Below are 25,244 nucleotides of genomic sequence, written 5' to 3'. Positions count from 1 at the left end.
AGGTTCTTTAAAAAAAAATCAGAGTTGGCAGTGCTTCTCACACTGGTGTAAATCTAACACCAGGAAGATACAGAGGTATTAAGGAAACACTCCCCGTCTTCCTGGAGCTTCAATTTTATTTGGAGGTAAGCCATTTAAAACATTTTTATAGTAAAACAAATCTATATCATATCTATTCTATAAATATGTTCTATTATATATACATGAACACAAATATTAATAAAAACTTTCACTTTAGATAGACCACTTTGATGATGTTCTCAGATACCTAGGGCTACAGAGTTTTCTTCCCTCTGTTGTTAAGGAAACTGCATTAAAAAAAAATGGTTAAGCAGCAGTGAAGTGGGGGGTGCTGCTTCTCAAGAGAGAGAAAGTTGCAAGTAGTATTTTGAAACTTGATCCATGTACAAATGACATTCCCTCAGGCTGTTTTATCTCAGTCAGCTGAAAACACACTGTATGTTTCAACACTGGTTTTTCCATAGAAAAATGGTTGGAATGTTGAACATGTGTATCTATTTTGGTAGTAATCCCATTTAGTTTTCAGTTAACAGATATAAACTATCATCTCTTTCTTATGCTTAATTTATACAAGACATGATAAAATTTGGTATTAACTTTTTATTCCAGTGTCTTCTTCTCTAACAAGTCCCGTTGGAGCTGTATAGGTCATAGGTGATTTCTGTGCACTTACTATGTGCCAGCCTCTGTGCTAAGGGCTCCCCAGCAGGTTGTGAACAACTTAAAAGTCTGAACCAAAGTTTCCCCCAAACCTCTGTGTTACCCTGCTAGCAGGTAGCAGGTGTTTAAGGATGTTTGAATCAACGAATGATGTTCCAAGGATACAGCAAAAAACTGCAGGGAAATAGATCCTTGATTCACGTACTTGAATCACTAAAAATACATAATGTCTTAAGAATCTTTCTCCCACTTCCCTTGTCCCCTTCCTCCACAAACTAATCCAAACAATATTTTGGGCGAAAATATTTACATGTCTCACTATAAGTCAGCTTTTGAATCATCACAGGTACTCTGGTTAAGACTAAGATATAAGGTTATTACAGTTAACCTGCAAGTTTCGAGAAAACAAGGATTAAGTCCCTGTGGAATGTACACTGATACCATTCTGCCAGACGCTACCTGCAAACAAGACAACCTAACACACCAAGGTATTCTTTGCATATGCATTTAAAACCTAAAATTTACAACATGATAAATGAGGTTATGATTGTTCTTCCTCTGTAGACCTACTCTATGCGCACCAGGTTTTGCTTTTGCTGTTTTTTTTTTTTTTTTTTGCCATGAAGTATTCCTTCCCTTTGTAATAAAGGAAATGATACAAGTGGGAACATTAACCAAGGGAAAAATTGATTCAGTGTCAAGCAAGTTACCTATTAAAATTTTCACTTCTGATTTCATAATTCTGGTGATAAATATACAATTATATTAAACATTCATTCAGTTTACAGTATCACAATATCTCAAGAATTTTGGGGAGGGAGGGTAAATAATAGATGCTGCAAAACTTGACCAGAAAGTTGGGTTATAAAATGTTATTTATTTTTAATTCTGTAGTGGTTGGTGCCTTTAAATTTTCAATTTACAAAATCTAGAGGTATTTGTGAAGGTTTTGACTTCTGAACTTTTCTTATGTAATACATTCACATAAATGCACATGAATATGAACTTTTTTTAAAAAAAGGAATACTATATTTGCAGTGTTGTAAATTGCTTCTTGTATAACCATTTTTCTATGGTAGCAAATACACTTTGCATTGCTGCAAGTATGCCAATAACCATTTAGCCAATTTCTTACTGAAGAACATTTAAGTTTCCAAATTTGCATGTTAAGATAAAAATACCATAAAATAGACAAACAAAAATGTTTTTAAATATTTGCAACACATTAAAAAAGGATAATTTTTCTTTTTGTATAGAAAACTTCCATAAATCAATAAAAATACTAAAGAAAAATAAAGAACATTAGAGAAAAAAATGACAAATATATGAAAATGTGATCAACTTTTCACAATAAAAGAAATGCAAAGTAAAATTAAAAGAGATTCCTTTTAACCTATAAGATTGGCAAAGATTTTGAAAATACTTTATAATATATTGGGGATGGTTTTCAAATATTGTAGGCAGAAGTGTAAATTGCTACAACCTTTATAAAGGGCAATTTAATAAAATCTATCAAAATTCAAAATACAAATTCTCTTTTGACAGCAATTCCACATTTAGGAATTTATTCTATAGATACAGTCTAACATATATTAAATAATGAATGTATAGGGTTATTCACTGCACTATTGTCTGAATTACCTAAAGTCTTGAAACAACTTATGTTCCCCTGTGGAGGGCTGGCTAAATACATTGTGGTACATCTGATGAGTAATGGAATAGCAGCCAGCCATAAATAAGAATGAGGGTGTTCTGTATGTACTGACAGGGGACATGCTTCAGCCACAATGGCTAATACTATTTTAGTGGTAACTCTGGGCGAGGCACTGCTTGAAATGCCTTACATATGTTTAGTGGATAGTACTTATTATCCCCGGTTTAAGTAACTTGCTCAACTTCAAAGCTAGTATGTGGTGGTGCTGGGTTCCAGACCAGGTATTCTGGCTTCAAAGTCCATGTTCTTCCTGTTAACTCTTAAGGTAGTATCAATAAGTGACAAAGGCAAGGCACAGAAGAGAATGCCATTGTATCCAAACATATCTCTCTGAGAACATAATCAAGAAACTGGCTGCATCTTGCCGGGTGGTGAATGGGAGTCAGGGATGGTAGAAAGCTTTCACTTATATTGTTGATTTATTTTACATTTATGTGTATTTTAAAATAATGTTTTAATGCTGAAATAGACATACTTGTATGTACATGCTGGCATACTTGATACATATGTAAGCAAATTCCTTGTAGCTATCAGTGGCAGACAGAGTGCTGAGTCAGTTGCCCTTAATCCTTGTTCTCCAGAGATCAAGGTTCCGGGAAAAGGGCCTCAGTTCTAGCTTTGACACACACAGGAGAAGGGTGTGTCCCCAGGGCCACAGCTACATACCTGCAGCATATCACCATGTCTGTCAGCAGCACAATTTTCATTTCTTAGAGGCATTGTTAATTTCACATCTCACTGTGACTGAATGTGATAAAACCTAATAGCACCATGAAAGGCAGCTAGCAAATGCACTTATTTTGCAGCTATTTCTTAAGGTTGTGAGTTTTGAGAGTTTTCTTAGAAATATTAACATATAAGAATATTTACAAATCTGGATCTTGGATTAGAACTGCACATCATTAAAATCATCCATAATTGGATATCCAAACACATATTCTTTTATAAGTGGTATAATCTAGATAGAAATAGGTAAATAATTAGCTTGGTAATTAGAATAATACACAGAAATTATTATTTATTATTTTTTTTGACGGAGTCTTGCTTTGTCACCCAGGCTGGAGTACAGTGGCGTGATCTCGGCTCACTGCAAGCTCTGCCTCCCAGGCTCAAGTGATTCTCCTGCCTCAGCCTACTGAGTAGTTGGGACTACAGGTGCCTGCCACCACGCCTGGCTAATTTTTGTATTTTTAGTAGAGACGGGGTTTCACTATGTTGGCCAGGCTGGTCTTGAACTCCTGACCTCAGGTGATCCACCCGCCTCAGCCTCCCAAAGTGCTGGGATTACAGGGGTGAGCCACTGTGTCTAGCCGATTTTTTATATTCTTCTCTGGCCTTCACATGTGACACACACATACAAACACACACGCACACACACACACTCCATCCGCCTGAATTTCCTAGAAGAAAAAGCCATGAAAAGGTAAGCTTTATTAGTATTTTCCCATCAGTGCTGGGTTATCATTCTCTCAACATATTCTAAAAATACATTCTGCAATTCCATCCTCACATATCCTACCTTCCAACTCTCTGCCATTTTTGGTCTTCCCATCCTTCTTTCCAAGCTAGAACCCTGCTCACTGAATTTCTTGGGAATATTTCCACATTCCATTCTTAATCAGGCTCTCAGAGCTGGTTTAGAGGTTTTCTAATCCAACTTTTATCTGATGCTCAAAACCTTTTAACAATATCTTGCCATATGTCACCCAGTCAAATGCTTCCACCAAGATAACTCTTTCCATGTCAGCCTGTTCTCTTTTTAGATGAGAGTGAGCCAAAATGAATCTCCCTGTATTTTTTACCCATCAATCCTATTCTCATCCCCTTTTGGTCACAGAGAACAACTCTAACCCTAGTCAATTATTTGAAAAGGAACCCTGATGCATCATTTCTTCTCCAGGCTAAACGTTATGGTTCCTTTGCCTGTTTTTCACAAGCTTGGAGATACCTTTCCATGCAGGTCATCCTCTTCTAAGTGACCAACTCTATTCTTCTCACATTAGAAAAAAAGATTTCTCAAAAGTGGATTCACCACTTAACCAAAGTGGATTTTCATTCTTGAAACATACCATATTTCTATAGAGATGGTCCATATTTCTGGCAGCAACATCACAAGGTTCGCTTAGATTGATTTCATTACACACTAAAACTCTAAAGTCTTCTACCCTTAGTGATATGTCAGGTCTTCCCCCTCACTCAGATGTGTGACTGGTTTCTAGACTATGAGCCATAACTTAGACTCAACCCCATTACATTTCACCTTCTTAATTGTGACCCATTAATCGAATCTTTCGAATGCTGGTTTTATCAGCACACATAGTCACTTTCCTCTCCAGATTTGAGTCAACCATAGTTTGGTCAGTTTATGTTCAATATTAAGTTCAATGTCCCATTTATCTAAGTTCTTGGTAAAAACTTGGACCAATTCTAGAAAAGCATCCTCCAGGGACCATAGCCAATCATCACGAGTTATCCCATCACTCAAGCAGGCATCTCTTCCTTTCAATTTGCTCTGTACTAACACAGTCCAATAACGATTTCAAATTTGTCTACCATTCTAATTTCTAACTCTCTTCTCATTTTTCCATCAGAGGGAAAGAGAGATTTGGGTCACAACAAATTTAAACATTTACAAATATAATGAATAATAAAAAAATGTTGAAAAGGACTAAATTGGTTCTAAAACACAGTGTTTAAATTCTAAAAATCAAGTATTTTACATAGATTGTTTACATAGAAGTGCAGTGAATTCTCCTGAGTTTAGCATGAATTACTCTCCCCAATGTACCTTACTTGAAGGAATCATTCATTATGACCATAAATATTATTCACCATTCTATCATACATGACTGCCAAATATCCCTCCTTCTGTAGCAAACTACTCCAGGTCAGTGGTCAGTCAGTCTAATCTACAGGTCTGTGATCTGCTAATCAGATCATGCACACTACCACATGCACACCTACTGAGGCCAGCTTGTGGTACAGTCAAAAACACAACAATGCTGCAGACGTTCTGAGTATTGAACTGTCTAGGAGCCTGCATGAGTAGTACAGAGTGGTTTGGACTTAATTCCACCACTCTCTAGCTCTGTGGCCTTAGGAAACAGATAACTTCTCTGGGTGTCAATATTTCCTTTGTGAAATAAAGACAATATTATTTGCTTCTCGAGTGAATGATAAAACATGATCAACTTTCCACAATAAAAGAAATCCAAAGTAAAATTAAAAGAGTTCCTTCTCACCTATAAGATGGGTAGAGATTTAAAAAAATACTTTTATAGTATCTGTTGGGGATGGTTTTCAAATACTGTAGGTAGGAGTGGAAATTGCTACAACTCTGTAGCAATTAAATAAATTTATTTTAATTGCTACAATTAAATAAAATTGATGAGATTTTAAATAAGCTAGTACTGTCATAGGTATTTTATATTGTGTATATATATATAGTGTGTATATATATATATAGTGCGTATATATACACACACACACACACACATATATAGATATGTTGGTTTCTCTCTTTTTCACAGAATCTGTGACATTAATGATAATGCTGTCCTGCTCAGAGTTAACTTTAAATGAGTAAGACAGTAATGCAAGAATCATATTGTCTTTTACAACGAAAAGAAATGTACGAACCAATTTGAATTTATTGAATATTCCTATTTTTAGGAATTTACTTCACATTTTAATTTTTAAGTATATCTCTATTTCAACCTTAGGGGATGTAATGAATATATTTTTGCACTAATTTTTTAATACCTTGTTACTCAAAATGTGCATTGAGGACCACCATAGAGATCTTCAGGGAGCCTGATAGAAATGCATGAAAATCTGTATTTTAATGAGGCCCTCAGCTGCTCTGCAATCACAGTGAAGTTTGAGAAGAGCTGGTTTAAGATATCATGAGCTCTCTCACGTTAACTTTTCTGTGTTTGGTGCTCTTACCCAGTATGGTATTCAAGAACTAGGCTTTTAAAATAAATGAAATAACACGCTTTTCCTTCACATTCTGTATCTTCTATAAAATCTAGAATCAGGAGTATAAAAAGGAAAAAAAAAATGAAACCAAACTCCTCACCCTTCCATTAAGCAGGCCTTATCCATAAAAGATTTAACTACTGGCCGGGCGCAGTGGCTCACGCCTGTAATCCCAGCACTTTGGGAGGCAGAGGCTGGTGGATTATGAGGTCAGGAGATCAAGACCATCCTGGTTAACAGGGTGAAACCCAGTCTCTACTAAAAATTACAAAAAATTAGCTGGGCATGGTGGCACATGCCTGTTGTCCCACTACTTGGGAGGCTGAGGCAGGAGAATTGATTGAACCCAGGAGGCAGAGGTTGCAGTGAGCCGAGATCGCGCCACTGCACTCTGGCCTGGGCAACAGAGCAAGACTCCGTCTCAAAAAAAAAAAAAAAAAAAGATTTAACTACTGAGGGGAGAAAAGCTATCTTGAATCTAGAAGAAAAGATGTCTTATGAGTATTAAAACTTTAGATTAAAAGGAATTGTGCAATTTAAAACTCTGTTGAGTTCCAAGGAACTATGTCTAAATCTACCTTTTGCTATAAAATGAGTGGTGGTGATTTGTAACCATTTCCTTCAGCACCGAAGTTAGAGTGAAATTTTTTCAGAGGGATAATCACAACTTTATAGAAATTTCCACTGTGTCCTTCTACTACCACTCAAATCTTAAAAAAAAAGAAAAGAAAAACAAAGAAAAAACAACTGGGGAATACCAACTACCATGGCTGATATACCACTATATTACTTCTTTTATTCCTGGGAATGGGTGCTACAAATAACTTGAGAATTATTTGCAAGAATTAATCCAAATATTTTATTTATCAACCTTTTGAGAGAAATTAGCTGACCTTTTAATTAACTACTTGTCTCCCATAATATAGTGCTAGTTGATAGCTAACAAATTTAACTCTCTCAAAGAAATGAAATATAAATGCTAGGCATGGTCCTTTTTGACCATCTTTATCAAGTAAACACAGAGGTGTGTTACAGTAGACTTGATTAGCAGCAGTGGAGTCTTCAGATAGTATCACATTGAAATGTGTAGCAGAAAAAGTTAAATGAAATGGTTTTACCTGCTGGGTCCCTGATTGGTTCCCAGTGCAAGTCATTGTCTTTCTCCCTGATCCATCCACAAAGTCCATGGTCAAAATTACAACTGTGTACCAGAATACCTTCAAGGAAATAACCAGAAAGATGAGTGGATCAGAAAATCAACAAAAAACAACAAATGAATCTATGAACTAGGGGTATCTAGACAACAAGTGTTCTCTCCTATCCATATAACCAGAGCTTCTTTCCATGAGACCAAAGGGAAATGACATTAATCTTTTCTCAGCACAATAGTGCATCATCTGTAAAAATAGAACACACAAGTGTTGCCAAATTATAACCATGTTACATCATCACTTATAAAATATGATTTCCTTTTTACAGTTTAAATACTACTTTAAAATTTTTTTAAAAAAGAAAATGATGATTCATAATTATTTTTGCTCAACTGATTTAACTACCAAGAAAATCTGAGTTGTTAAAGAACACAGGTATAATTTTCCCAAATGGTCCAAACAATCTACATTTAAAAGTTATTTTCATGGAGAGAAACAATAAAATGTCATTATGATGGCACTAAGAGTGTAAGTGTCACCTGGATCATCCTTTGCTTCATCGTCTGCACTGACTCCTCTTTCTATTTCAAATATTTCAAACAAGTCATTTGAAGGTTGCCGTGGAACTGCAAGAGAAAGGTTTTGAGTTTTTTTTTTGTGTGTGTGTGTGTGTGTGTGAAGTATTGATAAAGAGGCATTACCTTTAACAAGGGCAGGAGGAAAAGACAGTCATTTTATTCATCTGGATGAATACAAAATATTTAATTATATCTCACATGAAGATTCACGAATTTTGTTCTGCAGTGATTTATACTGCAACATTGATCTGGTTACATATTTTAAAAAGGATTTTCAAAAGTTTCTAAAATTCAACAAAAATAACTTAAAAAGTCTTTATCTGGAAAATACATTTTAATAGAGCAACCAATTTCTAGCCAACTATTCATCTCTATGAAATTCTAAAGTTCATCTCTACGAAAGATACATTATTATAATCTTTAAATTAAGGTTGTTTAACTGAAAATACCTATGATGGAAGTGAATGGTTTGGTTTCTAATCACAGCATCTACTCCCCACCCCCAAGAACTCTGCACACTGTTACACTCTAATATACATTTCCTACTATGGCCTCCCTTGCTTAAACAGTTTCCCTGGCTCCTTTAAGATCAAACTCAAACTTCTTGGGCCAGAGTTTACAATCTACCCCACCAAAATACACAATGCTGTCCAAACATGCCATTCATTTTTACGTCTCAGACCCAATGCTCGCTTTCCTGCTAATTAACCTGCCAAAAATCTCCTCTTCCTTCAAGACCCAGCATAAATATCATGGCCTCTGTGGAGTGATTCTGCCCCAGGCAGAATCAAATTCTTCCCTCTTGTACCTCAAGAGTTCATGCTTATATGCCCCTGTTACACACTTTCATAAAGAATTGCAGCTATTTACACACGTGTCTGTCCCTCTGCTAGTCTCTGAGGTCCTGGAGGGCATCAATCATGTCTTATTTGGGTGCCATTTCCAGGGCTTGACCTGGTGACAGGCACTCAATAAGTGTTTACTAAGTGAATGCAAAGATCCTGTTAGAACCCCATGTAGTATTTCAACACTTTTCCTCAAAGGACACAAGTGGGATAAGAATCTACTTTAAAAAATAATTGATTTCTTTAAATCATTGATTTATTTATTCAATCAGTTTATATTTGATGGCCAAGCAGATGCCAACCACTGTGGCGGGCACTAAGGAGACAGGGTGAATGGGGTAGACAAGACTGAGGGTCTGGATCTTACATGGCTTGAATTCTAATGGGAGAAGCAGACTTTAAATATGGAGATAAACGAGTGCTGTAATTTGAGATTTTGTTAAGAGTTAGGAAGGAAGACATCATGGAGAGTAACTGGTGGGGAAATGCATGGGAATGTTCATGGTGGTGAGGGGAATTCTTGGTCAAAGGCCAAGGAATACTCCCTTCTCTTTGCCAGAACTTCAATTAATTAGCTTTATTTTTATAAGGCAGGGAGTAGGAGATGTAGAACAGTATGAAACAGTCATCACTCAAAGGGGCTCTTTTTTCAATGATGCTCCTATTGTTTTTAGCAAAAATTTTTAAAATTAAGTAATAATCCCATAATATTTGCACAAGTTGTATTTAGCTTACTACTTCTGAGTTTTTTCCTTTTTGTTTCAAATGTTAAAGCAGTGAAGTCCCTTCCCCTCTTATAATCCATACTTGCAATATACCCAGCTGGGCAGCAATGAAAGAAGAGAAGTTCTAGGGACACAGCTGACTGTGGATACCCAGGGGATGAGGCAACCCCACTCTCTCTTTTATAGCCCAGATGACTGACAGCAATGACATCCAATTACACTTTCCTTATTTGGTGCTCTGAGAGGGGGAGTGCCTCTTTTATTTACTAGAAATATTACAAAATTGTAGGCAAGCGTGCTTTCCTTCTTGTGACAGAACGTTATAAAAACTCCATAGAACAATCATGTTTTTGTCCCCTTCTTTTGTTGTAACTTATATAAATCATCTCCAAAATGGATCAGGCTCAACTCTTAAAAGTATCATATTCCAGGGACATTATGACAGTTTTTCAAGCTCCCCCCCGCCTTTTTTTTTTTCCTCCCAGATGAAGGACTATCAAATGGCAAATAGAGTCTTGATGTAAAGGTTTCCTGGCTCCGGGAGCCTGTTTTATAAAAAGGGAGATCAAGAGGTCCTCTCTAAGGAAGCACAATTTAAACTGAAAGGGGAAGAATGAAACTTTCCAAGCAAAAAGCATAGCATTGGGGTTGGGGAAGAGGGAGGGTTTCAGGCAGCAAGTACAAAGAAAGTGCTTGGAAAATTTAGAGAAAGGAGTTCACAATGGCTGGAGGATATTGAGAAATGAAAGTGGCATGGGATGAGGTTGAAGAGAAAGGAAGAGATTAGATCATACAGTTAGAAGATGGCAACACAAAGAATTAGTCATGTAACAACTTGTAAAATGTCAGATGGTTTATTAATATTATATGTACTTGGTTTCCAAGAACCATTTAATTTAGCAGCAGATGATCATGTATACCTTCATTACAATCCACTGGGAAACATTCCAAGGAATTTAGAGACCAGAAGTTCTCAGAAGCTATTGGTTCTTACAATTTTGTGTGCTCTACTCTATAACCATACCAAATTATTTAACTAATTTTCCTTCCTCACACATACCAGTATGGGATTACTAAGAGCATCCCACTGAAGTATCAAGAGAAAAAACACTACCCACTCCCTGATACACTTTAGAGTTTATGTGAAAATATTAAGTGAAATAAGTAGCAGAACAAATCATTCAAGCAGTATTATGTTATTATCACAATCATGTACAAGAAAAACAAACCAAAAAAAAGGACTAAAGAGGGATAAATACACCAATATGCCAATATGCTAATAGTGGTAATCTAAGTATTAGAAATGAAATTTTTTTTTCATTTGTGTTGGTTCACTTTTTTTGTAATTCTATGTTTTTAGGATTGTTTGTAAAAAGAAAAAATATAAATATGAATAAAAAACTTACCTAAAACATCTAAATAAAAGAGGGTTCTGTTAGATCACATATAAATAGCAATTATATGTCTGTTATTTGTATTTTGGTTACTCAAAGAGAACTTAGAATAGACTTGATACTTGTTGAATGCAAGGCTATGAAATTGAAATATGTTTGTGAAATTCAAACATTTTTCTTTGATTTCAAGGGAGCTATTTTGATCAATGCAGAAAATGTTAATTAAAATGAATGACTAGCCTTGCCCAAAAATCAACTATAACCAGGACAGACATTGGTACATGATTTTTCTAATTGTTCTTTCCCTGCTTGATACTTTGGCTAATATTCAACTTAAATACACAATATACATATTTCATAAAACAAATGCATATCTGCTATTCTCTGCAGTTGAATCATTAATTCTTAGAATTAGAATGGTATAAATTTAGAAACTAAAAAAGAATCAGAGAAGTGCTAGCAATACAATTCCTCCACCATCTGTCCATGCATCCTGCCTCCTTCTACTCCATCCACTCATTTATGCAATCAGTCAAGAAACTGAGCATCAGCTACACAAAGCATGGGCTAAGAGCTTGTTATAAAGCATTGGGCATACTCTTGCCTTCATGGGATCTACATTCTAGAAGTGAAGGCAGATTTTTAACAATTTCCCCAGGTAATGTGTGCTTTAAAGAAGCAGAGGATGCTAGTGAGTGTGGGAGTGGGGAGTGAGGGACTGGCTAAGCTAGGCTGGGGAGGATACACGTCATAAAAATCTCTGAGAAGTGATGCTTTCTCTATGACATAAGAAGAAGTACTATGAGCTATGGCTCTGGAGAATGAAGAGAGGGGACTGAAACATCAGAATCGCTGTAGACCTTACAGGGGGAGGGAGGCAGGAAGAAGGTGCAGGAGGAAGGGCATCAAATGGAATTCGAGATAGAGGCAGAGTGTGCAGGAGCTTTTAAAGCCTTGTAAATATTTTGCACGTTATCCTGGTGGAAACTGGCAGCCTCTGAAGGATTAACAGAGGAGTGCCAAGATCAGGTTTGCATGCTGAAATGACCATTCTGGTAGTAGCTTGGAGAATGAACAGGAAGAAGGTGAGAGTGGGTGTCATAGGGCAATTATGACTGACATTAACATCAACCATGAATGTTCATATATTTTTAGAAAATGTCCCCAGAATCTTTATACCATTGGTCCATGTTTTACCCACCAAAAGATATGTCTTGCCTGTTGCTTCTTACAGCCTTCTGCATAAACTAAAAGAAAGGGAATGTACAGGTACTGAAGCAAGTGACAGCTGGATAAAGGCATGGTTGGACTGGGCTGAGGAGCACAGTACTTTCTAATAGCTACTGGGCCCTGGAGTAGCTGATTTTACCCCGACTCAAAAAGGAACAGGAAAGTTCTTGTAAGAAATGCTGGCCAGGCACTTTCTACTAAATACGTATTTTCCCCGGGGATGTGATCATATATAACCTGTGTTCACAAATGAAGTTTCCCAAATAGTCAATTGTATATTTTTACCCAGAAAACATTAAGAGTAAGCACAGAGAAGTAAATGTAAATATTATCATATATACCTCCCACTGCTCAACTTCTTGCCAAGAGTAACTAATGTAAGCATTATTTAGTAAAAGTAGGTTTGCAAATTCTCTGTTTCATAGGAAACAAGGTGGTTCCTATGGCATTACCCAGGCCAGTTCTGGCATTTGTTGTTGGACTAAATGATTAACGATAACACTGTCTTAAATTACTTCTATGCTTAGGAGTTTAGTTCATTGAAGAGAATGGTACATATGTAATTATTCTAATATTCTGAAGGCTGTTACTGGTGGCAAAACCTAGAGACTTTTGGAGAAACAGATTGGAGGGTAGGGATGAATGACAAGGGTTTTATGAGATGGTCTCTCCTCCTCTCCCTGTCTCTCTCTCCCCCTATTCTCTCTCCAGATGCAGGACATATGCATCATAATTTTAAGTGATCAGAGAGAAAAGCAAATAAAAGGGCTAGAAATTAGTTTCTGAAATTTCTTTAACCATGTTAGAGAAAAGTTTTAGCCATCTATTCATTATAAGCCAAAAGAAAAGGGTTGTTGGACTCACAGAAATAAGACCTTGTTTGTCAAAGCTTTCATCCCATAGGAAGAATCTACAAAGTTCCACAGACACCTTCGGGCTGACAGTAAAGAGCAAAATTGGCAAAAAAGTTAGATCTCTGGTGAAAGGTGGAGCATAGACATTGCTAATCAACAATGAGCCCAATTTTTGTGACACACCTATTTCTCCTTTACGTATTGTAGGAACTTTTAATAAAGTTTTAGAAAGACTCAGAGGCACTGCCTGGAGACAGGAAAATTTTTTTTTCTTTTGAGACAGAGTCTTGCTGTGTCACCCAGGCTGGAGTGCAGAGGCACGATCTCGGCTCGCTACAATCTCTGCCTCACAGGTTCAAGCAATTCTCCTGTCTCAGCCTCCCGAGTAGCTGGGATTCCAGGTGTGCACCACCACGCCTGGCTAATTTTTATATTTTTAGTAGAGACAGGGTTTCACCATGTTGGCCAAGCTGGTCTTGAACTCCTGACCTAGTGATCCACCTGCCTCAGCCTCCCCTTCTCCTCTCTTCTAAGCCAAAGGTTCCCATGAAGGTTAGGCTCTGCCAGGAATGAGTCCTTCGCACCAGAATGCAAGTGGTAAGTAGACTCTCTGGTAAGGGCTGCTTCGACTGAGCGCAGCATGAACACCGTCTAGGGTGAGCAGAAGCCCACCAGCTGTTGGGGACAGGTGTAAATGCACTCAGGCCAAAAGAATCTATTTAAAGAAAGAATGGAAGTTTTTATCCCATAGGAAGTCTGAACTAAAATAGGGTCTGAACTAAAACAACATAGAATGTTTATTTATGATGTAGATTTCTAAATCCTTTTGGTACATTTACTAAATCAGACTTTCTGGGGAAACTACTTCTCAGATTATTTTATTTATTTTATTTTATTTTGGAGATAGAGTCTCGCTCTGCTGCCCAGGCTGGATGCACGCATCAGATCAATCATGTAAATTTCCCATCTAGATAGATTAATCTCTGAAAAGACTACTGTCATTATTTTCACAGTAAATAAGTTGAGATGATGTGGTCTCTATTTTAAAATCACAACTGTCTAATGAGACTATAAACACCTAAATAAAACACAGTATTCTAAATACTTGGTAACAAGCCTAGAATAAAATAGCAAGTTTCTATTTTCATTTTTCTCTGTGCACCTAACAGCTCACACTTGCAAACCAATTTGTTTCAAAAGGATCTAGTTAGTTAAAAATAACATTAAAATTGTAATGAACCATAATAAAAAGTATGAGAAACATATAAACTCAGAACAAGAAAACAGCATAGGCTGTCTTTTTATGAATTAAGTAGGAAATGTTATCATTACTATATAAATGAATTCAACATCAATAGTAGCAGTGATAGCTAATATGTATTAAGTTATTACTATGTGCCAAGCACTACAGTAAAAGTTTTATAGGTACCCCTGCATCTAATTCTCACAACAGCCCAATGAGGTAGATACTATTACTATTCCTGACTTACAGATAAGAAAACAAAGGCACAGGAAAATTTAGTGATACGCCCCAAATTACAGACTGGCAATGAGCACAATACTTGTAAATTATAACTCTATTGACAAATGTGCATGTAACCTAAAAAAAAAATCTGACTTCTGACTTTGGTCACAATCACCAAGGGCCCATTTATACATTTTGGAGAGAATGATATTTTCTTTACTAGCTACCATAGGATCTAATTAAAATATAAGTCAAAAATCTTGAAAACTTTCAGAATTCACAGCACCAGATCCTAACCTGTGAGAAGTGACAATTCGCTCCTTCAAAACACTAGCATAAATTTAATTTTCAAGGAGATATCAGGCATCTTCTCAGGGTCTCTGCAGGTCTTACTGTTTACAAGAAAGCAAACTACTTTGAAGACCTTTTCACCCCTCAGCAGAAACAATCTTTTTACTTATCACTACACAGAATCAGAAAGACCATAATATTTCCATGACTAAGAACAATGTGATTGAACTAGCCACAGACTCTGTAAAATCTGTAGAAGAGAGATGAGGGGAAAAACCTCAGGACAATATGCAGCAATCAGTAAAAGAAAATAATTTTCTTCTCACTGCTTGGTACTTGGAATTGCAGCACATTCTCATGTTGCATAATAACAGCAACAATAAGGCTGGTTCTCTGATATGGCCACTCATAAGAGCACCTGATACATATTAATAACATTATGTTCTATAATCTGGCTTCTATTAACGCCTTTTCTTTTTATTTTACATAAGTCAGGTGGACACATGCCTAGGCACAATTGCTATATTTTAAATAGCCTACATTTGGCTAGTTTGACTCCATCCAGAATATGGTTCTGCTGGGTTGGAGCTGCCCTTATGCTTTAGAAAGAGCCCTGCTATCCAAAGTGGGGACTGCAGATCAGAAACATTACCTGTGTTTGTTAGAAATGCAGAGTCTCTGGTCCTACTCCAGACACACTGAGTCAGTCTTCATTTTAACGAGATCCCCTTGTAATTTGTGTACACATTAAAGACTGAGAACAGCCAGGCACAGTGCCTCACGCTTGTAATCCCAGCACTTTGGGTGGCTGAGGCAGGCGGATCGCTTGAGGCCAGAAGTTCAAGACCAGCCTGGGCAACGTGGTGAAACCCTGTCTCTATTAAAATAACCATGTGTTGCAGGGGAGCAGGAAAGGAAGGGGCTCTTCCTGACAGGTGCAGGTTGTCAGGCATTGGAACTCTACTGGGTCTGTCATGTTTACATCCAGCTCATGGCAGGTTGAATAAAAAGTTGAGTGTTGAGGACTAAGTGTGTCTACTCAGATGTGAATCCCTGTCTCTATTAAAATTACAAAAAAAAAAATTGCTGGGTGTGGTGGTGCACGCCCGTAATCCCAGCTACTGAGGAGGCTGAGGCACAATAATCACTTAGGTTGCAGTGGGCCAAGATTGTGCCACTGCACTCCAGCCTGGGTAACAGAGCAAGCCTGTGTCTCAAAAAATAAATAAATAAATAAAAATAAATAAATAATAAATAAAGATAAAGACTGAGAGATACTTTCCCTAGTAAGTCTGATTTAGTAAATATGTCATAAGGATTAGGAATCTACATCTTAAGATAAGCATCCTATGTTATTTTAGTTAATAAACATCCTATGTTATTTTAGTGAAAATGGGCTTCTGACATCACTGGGGGAAAAAAATCTGTTTCCTGGTCCAAGTGATGTTATATTCCCTCTCGTAATACAAATTTCCTAGCTAAAATTGGACATATCTATCACATTCAATTGTAAAGGAAAATCTGAAAGGTTAAAAATAGAAGTTAATAAAACCTTCAATGAATTTTTAACACTCAGTATGTCCAGAATAAAATAAACATGATTAAGAATCAGAATCCTCACTTTCCTGCTGAGAAGAGTGGGGTTCTGTTACTCTGCCCCCTCTCCGAAGGAATTAATGATATAATGAATTACTGTTATCAATGATAGTGCAGTTGAACAGTTTAAAAATTACTGCATAAAGACAACAAAAAGACAATGAAAATCGCCCAAAATATCATAAACAGGATATATTCATGGTTACTATTTTGGTCTTTTTTCTTCCAGACTTTTACATACATCCAGACATATGCAGACATGTATTTTATATCTCATTGGAGTCAAATGGCAGGTACAGCTTTGTACTTTTCAGGTAACATTTTTGTAACATGGGTATTTTCCAAAATTATTAAATATTTTCCAAAAAACATGGTTAATAGTTATATAAGATTTCATTATATATTGCTAGAACAGAAAGCATGTCCCCCTAACTTCCTTTACCTTGGGCTCTGCAGAAAGTTTTTCTGAGTTTCTTTGCTCTGGGATAGCCTCCTACCCCTCTGACACCAGAGTTTTGTCTTTGAAAAGTGGCTTTTTAACAATCCCCTGAAGCAAACCTATGTTGTCCATCCAGGCATACCACCACTTATGGCTGCTTTTCTGGCTAAGTTTGTGCAGCACCTTTCTGCCCTCCCCAACCCTCATTCCTAAATCCAAGATCAACCCATTAGTCGCAAAAACCAGGCAATGAGAGCTAACTAGTGAGGGATACTGGGTTTTGTGGAGTGTGGTCTCCATACTTCCTAGTTTAGCCCAGCCTGACCTAAAGTTGATTCCAGTAAACTCTAATCCCAAGACTCAAATAATCCCATGGTTAAAACAACTTGGGAAAAGATACAGTATATGCCTCTCTTAGAGATTTGCAATATTGTTAGCACATTAGAGTATTGAGAAGTCCTACAGTTAAGAAATCTATTTCACTTAGCTAAACCTAGGATTTCTTAAATGTATTTGACCTTAGAACTTTTTAACACATACAATTGTGTAATATTTCAGAGAAATAACGTTCTATAAAACACACTTTGAGAAGCACAAGTCTGTCTCATTAATGAAAGAACAAGAATTTTATGCTATATCAGATAACTTTAGTGTTGCTCAAATCATGCCCACCGGATTAACCCTGTAAATACATCTTATATTTCTAGTCATATAACCTAAAAAAACCCAGGGTCCCTCAAGCTAAAATTGTTTTTAGGCTGGGTGCAGTGGTTCATGCCTAGAATCCCAGCACTTGGGGAGGCCAAGGTGGGAGGATTCCTTGAGCTCAGGAGTTGCAGACCAGCCTGGACAACATAGTAAGAACTTGTATCCACAAAAAATAAAAATAAATAGCCACCCAGCTACTTGGGAGGCTGAGGCAGGAGGATCGCTTGAGCCTGAGAGATTGAAGCTGCAGCAGCCTGGGTAACAGAGTGAGACTCTGTCTCAAAAAAATTATTTTAAAAATATGTTTAATATTTCACATCACACATAAAAAGTTGCAACCTTAATCACATAAGTTCTCCCCATCAAGGTTATTTACAGTGATAAACAAAATACAGTAATCTTTTACATTTCATAGTAACTCAGAATTCACAAACACTAGATCCCTTATCTCTGATCTTTGAAGCTACTCTATGAGAAAGGAAAGCTGGGAATATTACCTCAATTTTACAGGTAAAAAAAATTGAGGTGGAAAGCACAGTAACTCTTCCAAAGTCGCGTACCTCATAAATACTCATACTAGTCCAAAGTCACGTACCTCATAAATAGAGGTAGAAATCAAGACTAGGTTTTCTGGTTCAGTATATTCTATCTTTAGTAGTAGTTGAAACCCCTTAATTCCAAATGTTTCAATGCTATTTTCATATTTCTTTTCTACGCTTTTCACTATTTCTCAGTGCCATGCTTAAAATTTAGAAGTATATTAGACTTAGAATTTTCTAGAGAATATTTTCAATGGCTATACTAAGCTGTATCAGGATAAGAAAAAGAACCATAATCTGAATTAACTTTGTTTATTTGGGGAAGGAATATCAGAACCAACAAGTAAAATTTAGCTAGTTAAGCATATGAAGGATTACTTAGAATGAAAAAAATTAAATCCAATATAAAATTCCATTTCATTCCATTCAACAAATATTTTTGAATCTGGAGATTAAATAGCTGCCCATAAATCTCTACTTTGCCACAAAGAGAAATGATTTAGATTACAAAACATGTTAAAAGAAACCCTCCCCCCCCTCCCCGTGATCAGTATTGGGTCAGATTTGACTATTATGTATCTTTGACTTCATCATTTGTGACAGATTTGGAAAATAAAGAATGTTCAAAGGACCAGTCAAAAAGATTGCTAAGTGCATTGAAAAAAAGCATTTCTAAGAAAAGATTAATAAAATATAAATTATTGGGCCTAACGAAGAAAGAGTGAGTCATCTCCTGAAAGTGTCTTTGAGTACATGGAGTATGGGATCTGGAGACAATTAACAACTGTGTCCATTAACCCTGAGTATCTGACAATATTAAAAAGGCATAAACTGTAGTTTCATAAATTTAGGTTAAATATAAGGAAAAATGCTCCAGTGGTGGGATGAGTGTTGCAGGAAGTCAGGGACCCCAAATGGAGGGACCAGCTGGACCTGCGGCAGAGGAACATAAATTGTGAAGATTTCATGGACATTTATCAGTTCCCAAATAATACTCTTATAATTTCTTATACCTGTCTTACTTTAATCTCTTAATCCTATTATCTCCGTAAGCTGAGGATGTATGTCACCTCAGGACCACTATAATTGTGTTAACTGTACAAATCTGTTGTAAAACATGTGTGTTTGAACAATATGAAATCAGTGCATCTTGAAAAAGAACACAATAACAGCAATTTTAGGGAACAAGGGAAGACAACCATAAGGTCTGACTGCCTGCGGGGTCAGGCAAAATACATCCATATTTTTCTCCTTGCAAAGAGCCTATAAACAGACGTGCAAGTAGGAAGATATTGCTAAATTCTTTTCCTAGCAAGGAATATTAATAATTAATACCCTGGGGAAGGAATGCATTCCTGGGGGAGGTCTATAAACGGCTGCTTTGGGAGTCTGTCTTATGTCATTGAGATAATGACTGAAATACGCCCTGGTCTCTTGCAGTACCCTCAGGCTTACTAGGATTGGGAAACTCCACCCTGGTAAATTTGAGGTCAGACCAATTCTCTGCTCTCAAACCTGTTTTCTGTTGTTTAAGATGTTTATCAAGACAATACGTGCACCGCTGAACATAGACCCTTATCAGTAATTCTGCTTTTGCCCTTTGCCTTGTGATCTTTGCTGGACCCTTATCAGGAGTTTGTGATTTTGCCCTTGTCCTGTTTCCTCAGAAGCATGTGATCTTTGTTCTCCTTTTTGCCCTTTGAAGCATGTGATCTTGTGACCTGCTCCCTGTTCTTGTACCCCCTCCCCTTTTGAAATCCTTAATAAAACTTGCTGGTTTTGCAGGTCAGGTAGGCATCACGGTCCTACTGATATGTGATGTCATCCCCAGAGACCCAGCAGTAAAATTCCTCTCTTTGTACTCTTTTTCTTTATTTCTCAGCCAGCCGACACTTATGGAAAATAGAAAGAATCTACGTTAAAATATTGGGGGCGGGTTTCCCTGATAGATGAGTTATTAGAAGGGACCTCAGTCACCTTTGGAGATGCTGGATATAATTGGGAGGACTTAACAAAGACCTCCTAACGATACCACACTTAGATAATTAATGTTGGTTTAGATGAAAATTTTTAAGCCCCATATTAAAATACCAAAGTTCATTATAACTACCATATCTAACCAACTGCTTAAAGTTTAAGTAACTTTTCTGTTTTGTACCCCTTTCTTTTGGAAGTAGCAAATGGACAAAAACTGCAGTGTCAATGGTACTTTGTTTATACTTACAGGAAACATTGTTTTAAAGCATAGGAAGATATAATAATATGCCCCAGATCACAGACTGGCTATCAGCACAATACTTTTAATTATAACTCTATAGACAAATGTACACGTAACTTTAAAAAATCTGATTTCTGGTTTTGCTCACATTTGCCAAGAGCTCAATTTATACTTTCTAGAGAGAGCTACTTTTTTCTCTAATAATCATCATAGGATCCAATTAAAATATAAGTAAAAAATTTGCCTTAAATCTTGCTAACATTAAAAAATTTGTGCAAGCTAGTAAATATATGCTGTGAGACATCATCTCTGAGTTAATATTATTTTCCTTTCCTTAACATTGATATGTTCACAGTAAAAACACTGGAGGAAAATCAATATGTTTCACTACTTCAGTGTATGCTATATAGTATGTGTACCTTATTGATTTTCTAAAATCTAAAAAATGCTATATTCCACAAGTCATTTGGATAAAGGATTCTGGGCCTGTATTCCAGGGAGAGATGACTTGGGCCATGGTGGTAGCACTGGAGGTGGTGAGAAATGGTAACACTTAAATATAATTTGAAGGTAGAGCTAACAGGATTTCCTTACGTATCGGCTGTATGTATGAAAAGAGTAATTAAGGATGAATCCACATTATTAGACCTTAGCAACAGGTGATAGAGGTCCCATTACCTGGGATAAGAAAGGCTGAGAGTAGAGGATGTTTAAGGGAAGAAGAGGAACAATTCTATACATGTTGAGTTTGAGATGTCTATTTTCATCCAACTGGATAGGTTAAGCAGTCAGCTGATATACAGGTCTAGAGTTTGGTGGAGAGGTCTGGGCTGAAGATGTGTTCTTGTTATAACTTTTTTCTTCCTTGATTTTCTTTTAGAATATCTTTACAGTCTTTTCTCAGGGCAACAATGCACATACATTATAAGGAAAAGCTCTCTTTCACAACCTTTTCCATTAAAAGAAAACTTTCATACCCCATAAATATATTCAGTTATTATCTGTCAATTAAAAATTAATTTAAAAATATCTTTCAATGTAAAGAAAAACACAAAGTGGAGGGCTATTTGAAGGAGACTGCCAAACAGTGGCCATAATTAACATCACCTAAAAATTTATGAAATGAGGTGAGCTAAATTCTATTCTCAGACCTGTGGAGAATAAGGACGGTTTAAGAAGTTATGCCAGAAGTGACGAAAATATTCAGTAAAGAAATGGTGTTGAACTGAAATAGTGCTAAGGTTCCTTTCTGCTTTCACAGTGAATGGACACTGGTTATTTCTCCTGAATTAAAAACTTAGAGCCCTTGCCTTATTTAGAATATATGCTATAACCACGAGACAGCAAGTCAAAAGGCATCTACAGCATTCTCACACATGCTAGACTTAATAAGCAGCTATCGCTGAAGATGAAATGAGAGTGGAATTTAATTTTTGGCAGGAGTTTCTAAAGGCAGCAATGCTATCTGTGGCATGCAACAGCCTTGGCATTTGATCAAGGCAATGCTTTCCCAGAGCATGTCTTTAAGATCACTCTCTCTTATAATGAATGCTCCCAAACATCATTGGAACTCTGTATTTCCCCAATTTTATCACACTAAATTTTACTGGTGAACTTCAATGTCATTTTTAATTCATATATGTATCGGCATAGAGAGGAATACTGGAAATAAAGAGAAACATTTTAAAAAGAGAAAGTATTTTTTTAAAATTCTCAGAAAGATGTATTCTTTCATCATAATGAAAAAAATATTTAGCATATCATCTTACATTAAATAGCCAAATTTCCCTGTTATCCTAAGGCAGCAAAATAATATAAATACCATAATTACTTAAGCACTCATAAATTAAAAATCCCATTTTATGATCACAATGAGATGAGAATTTAAAAAGGAGAGTAATAGGGAGAAAAAGACAGTATCTGAGATGGAGAGAGGGGGTGAGGAGAAAATTACAAAAACATAAATTTCAGAAAATAGTTATGCACATATAAAATGTATATTTTGAGAGCTACCATCTAATTCCCCTAAAAATTATACTGATTATCCAAAACATACATGACTATATCAGAATTAGAGAATTTCGATCTTTCTTTAAATGGACAATTACCCAGAGGAGAAAATTTAATTGAGAGTCACATACAAGCAAAATGCAGCTCTGATATCCCCTTTATTATTTTATTTATTTATTCTTCTTTTGAGATGGTGTCCCACTCTGTCACCTAGGCTGCAGTGCAGTGGCACAGTCACAGCTTACTGCAGCCTCAACCTCCTAGGCTCAAGCGATTGGTCCGCCTCAGCCTCCCAATTTTCCCCTTTAAAGAATAATAAATGTCAGTATTTTTTTCACCTGATAAAAAGTTATAAAGGTATTCAATATAAAAGGCACAAACTTTAGCTTCATTATAGAGGAATGAGAAAAGGAACAAAATAAACTGGTAACGTATAAAGGAGGAGACAGGAAGTGTGAATTGCAAAAGTAACTAAGAATAAGCGAAGTGACACAGGACAAACAGATAAATATGAGGAACAGATGAAAGTTATAAAATGCAAATTTTGGTCTGGTAATAAATTAACAACCTTTTCCTCCTTCAAAACCTGCTTCTCTTCCTGAATCCTCTATCTCCATTGGTGGTGCTACCCTTTACCTAGTCACCTGCTAAGAATCTGGGAGTCTTTGATCTAATCCAGCCCCAGTGTAAGTCTAACTATCAGTTTACAGCAATCCAAGGGGTAGCTGTCCAGCTTCTCTCATCTGTCCCTGACATGACCCTCCAATTTATTGGCAGTCTACTGCCTATTACACTGCTTCCTACTTCTTTTCATTTGTTGGGCTGTCCCTGTTAACTATAATATCTTCCTTTCCTCATCCACTTTGCCCCATTTCACTCAGGAAGCCCTCCCTGAATATTCCCTACCCAAAGACTGATGAGGTATCCCTTCATTCTCCTCCCATAGTGTCCTACACAGATCTCTTTCACTAACATATTATCACTGGTATCTTCTGAGTAACCATCTTTCCCAACAGACTGTGACCTTTTCTGTTTTATCTTTACATAAACCCAATAACTAATACAAGGCCTCCTTGACACTCTAAAGACATTCAAAAATGTTCACTGACTGAATGAATGAAGGGTTAGATTAAAAGTAACATAGCATGGAATACAGTTAAGTTCCCCACCTCTGAGAGTTTTCAAGTAAATCCAACTATGTCAGAATTCCCATACTGGCTAAGAGCTGTCATCTACCATATGACTTTGCGATATTCCTTCCATTGCTATATACATTCTTTCTTACTTGCCCAATTAGACTGATTCTTTATGTAGCTCTTTATAATATTTGTCAATAGGGACATACGACTTTACATAGCTAGTTCTTCTTACGAGTTTCATTCTTATTCAAGGAATGGTCTGTGGTTGAAAAGTCATTATAAAGAGCCTATTGAAAATGTGCTAACATTTATTAGACTTACTGAACACATCTCCTCTGAGTTTCTGAGGGTCTGTCTGTACCCTGTTGTCAACTGTAATCCCTCCTGGAGGTGTACCGGCAGCTGGTGCTATACTTGTCAGTCTGGGGGTTGGCCTTTCTGGGGTTGTAGGTGGTAGAGGTGTTCTGAGCTCTGTTGGCAGGGGTGGTGGTGGTGGTGGAGTAGGAATTGGTGTTGGCTTTGGTGTAGGTCTTGTTGTTGGCTTAGAAGTAGGCCTGTTGGTAATGATAGGAGGAATATATGGTGTCTTCGGAGGCCACCAAGTACTTCCAACATCAGGAATCCAATTATTATGTCCTCTGTCACCCTTTAAAATGGTACCATTTCCCTTTGGTACAAGAATTGGACCTGAAGGTTCAATCATAACTTTTGGGATATCTGAAAGAGTCAAAGACTTAAATTAGTATGTAACCATTCCTCCCTAAAAAGTGAAGCATTATACTGACAGACACATAAAAACATCAAATGACAACCAGTATCATTTTTCACATTTAGAATATTACCTACTGTAAGTCATACTATTTTCCAAATAACAAATATATGTGTGTCTATATATATATATATATAAAAACATACATACATATTCATATATTCATCCTTTGGATATATGTAACAAATATATTAGTGTGTTTCCATAATGAATATGTATTATTTGCAACATAAAAACATTTTAAATATTTGTGCAGTGGAAACAGACAACAGCCAATGAGAATTTTTAAAATGCAGAGACATTCTTAAGTTTTTTTAATATAAGAAATGCATAGTTAGAATCTTCGTTGTATCCCTATGCTACATGTATATTATAAAATTGTGTTCAGAATTGTCTAAAGACAAATACTTTTCTTATCCACACTTTATATAAATTCAATTTGCACAAATACAGTTTGAGTAAATGTTCTACATATTGTTTTATGGTCAGTTTTTCTTCTCCTTTACTGATAGATACAACTGCTTTTAAATAGACATTTTCAGAGGTTGCAAAGATCATCTGCGAAATCTTTTTCCTTGAAAATCTTCACCAAAAAGAATCAATATTTAATCTGCCTGGAATGATACACTCCAGACTGGGAATGACTACATGACTCTTTAAAAACCCTTTAATCCCCATGATTTTATGCACCATGGTTTTCAGTAAATATTTTACTGAGGAAATTTAAAAAATTATCTTCTGTTACATGAAATATACGTTAAATTATGACTTTTGGGTTTTCTTCATGTTTATCTATTACATAACCACTACTCCAAGTAAAACTTATAAAAAATTTAAAAGCAAAACAGTTCTGAATGTAGAGGAAATAAATATGGGAATGGCTTTTTTTTTTTTTTTTTTTTTCTTTTGAGACACAT

The 25,244-nt window shown here is 36.4% G+C and overlaps 1 protein-coding gene across 4 annotated transcripts in view; it reads right to left on the bottom strand.

The window, feature by feature from the left end:
- Positions 1-25,244, bottom strand: part of NPNT (nephronectin) — a 79,414-nt gene that overhangs the window by 5,011 nt on the left and 49,159 nt on the right. For all 4 annotated transcript variants that reach the window (NM_001131995.1, XM_054553207.1, XM_024245521.2 and 1 more), the window contains 3 exon segments: positions 7,495-7,593; positions 8,067-8,153; positions 23,880-24,275. In NM_001131995.1, the coding sequence (NP_001125467.1) occupies positions 7,495-7,593; positions 8,067-8,153; positions 23,880-24,275 (582 nt within the window).

This window comes from Pongo abelii, chromosome 3 (assembly GCF_028885655.2).
Source record: "Pongo abelii isolate AG06213 chromosome 3, NHGRI_mPonAbe1-v2.0_pri, whole genome shotgun sequence".
In the NCBI taxonomy this organism is placed as follows: domain Eukaryota; kingdom Metazoa; phylum Chordata; class Mammalia; order Primates; family Hominidae; genus Pongo; species Pongo abelii.
The sequence above is the reverse complement of the archived record's forward strand: the minus strand, read 5'-3'. Positions and strand labels throughout refer to the sequence as shown.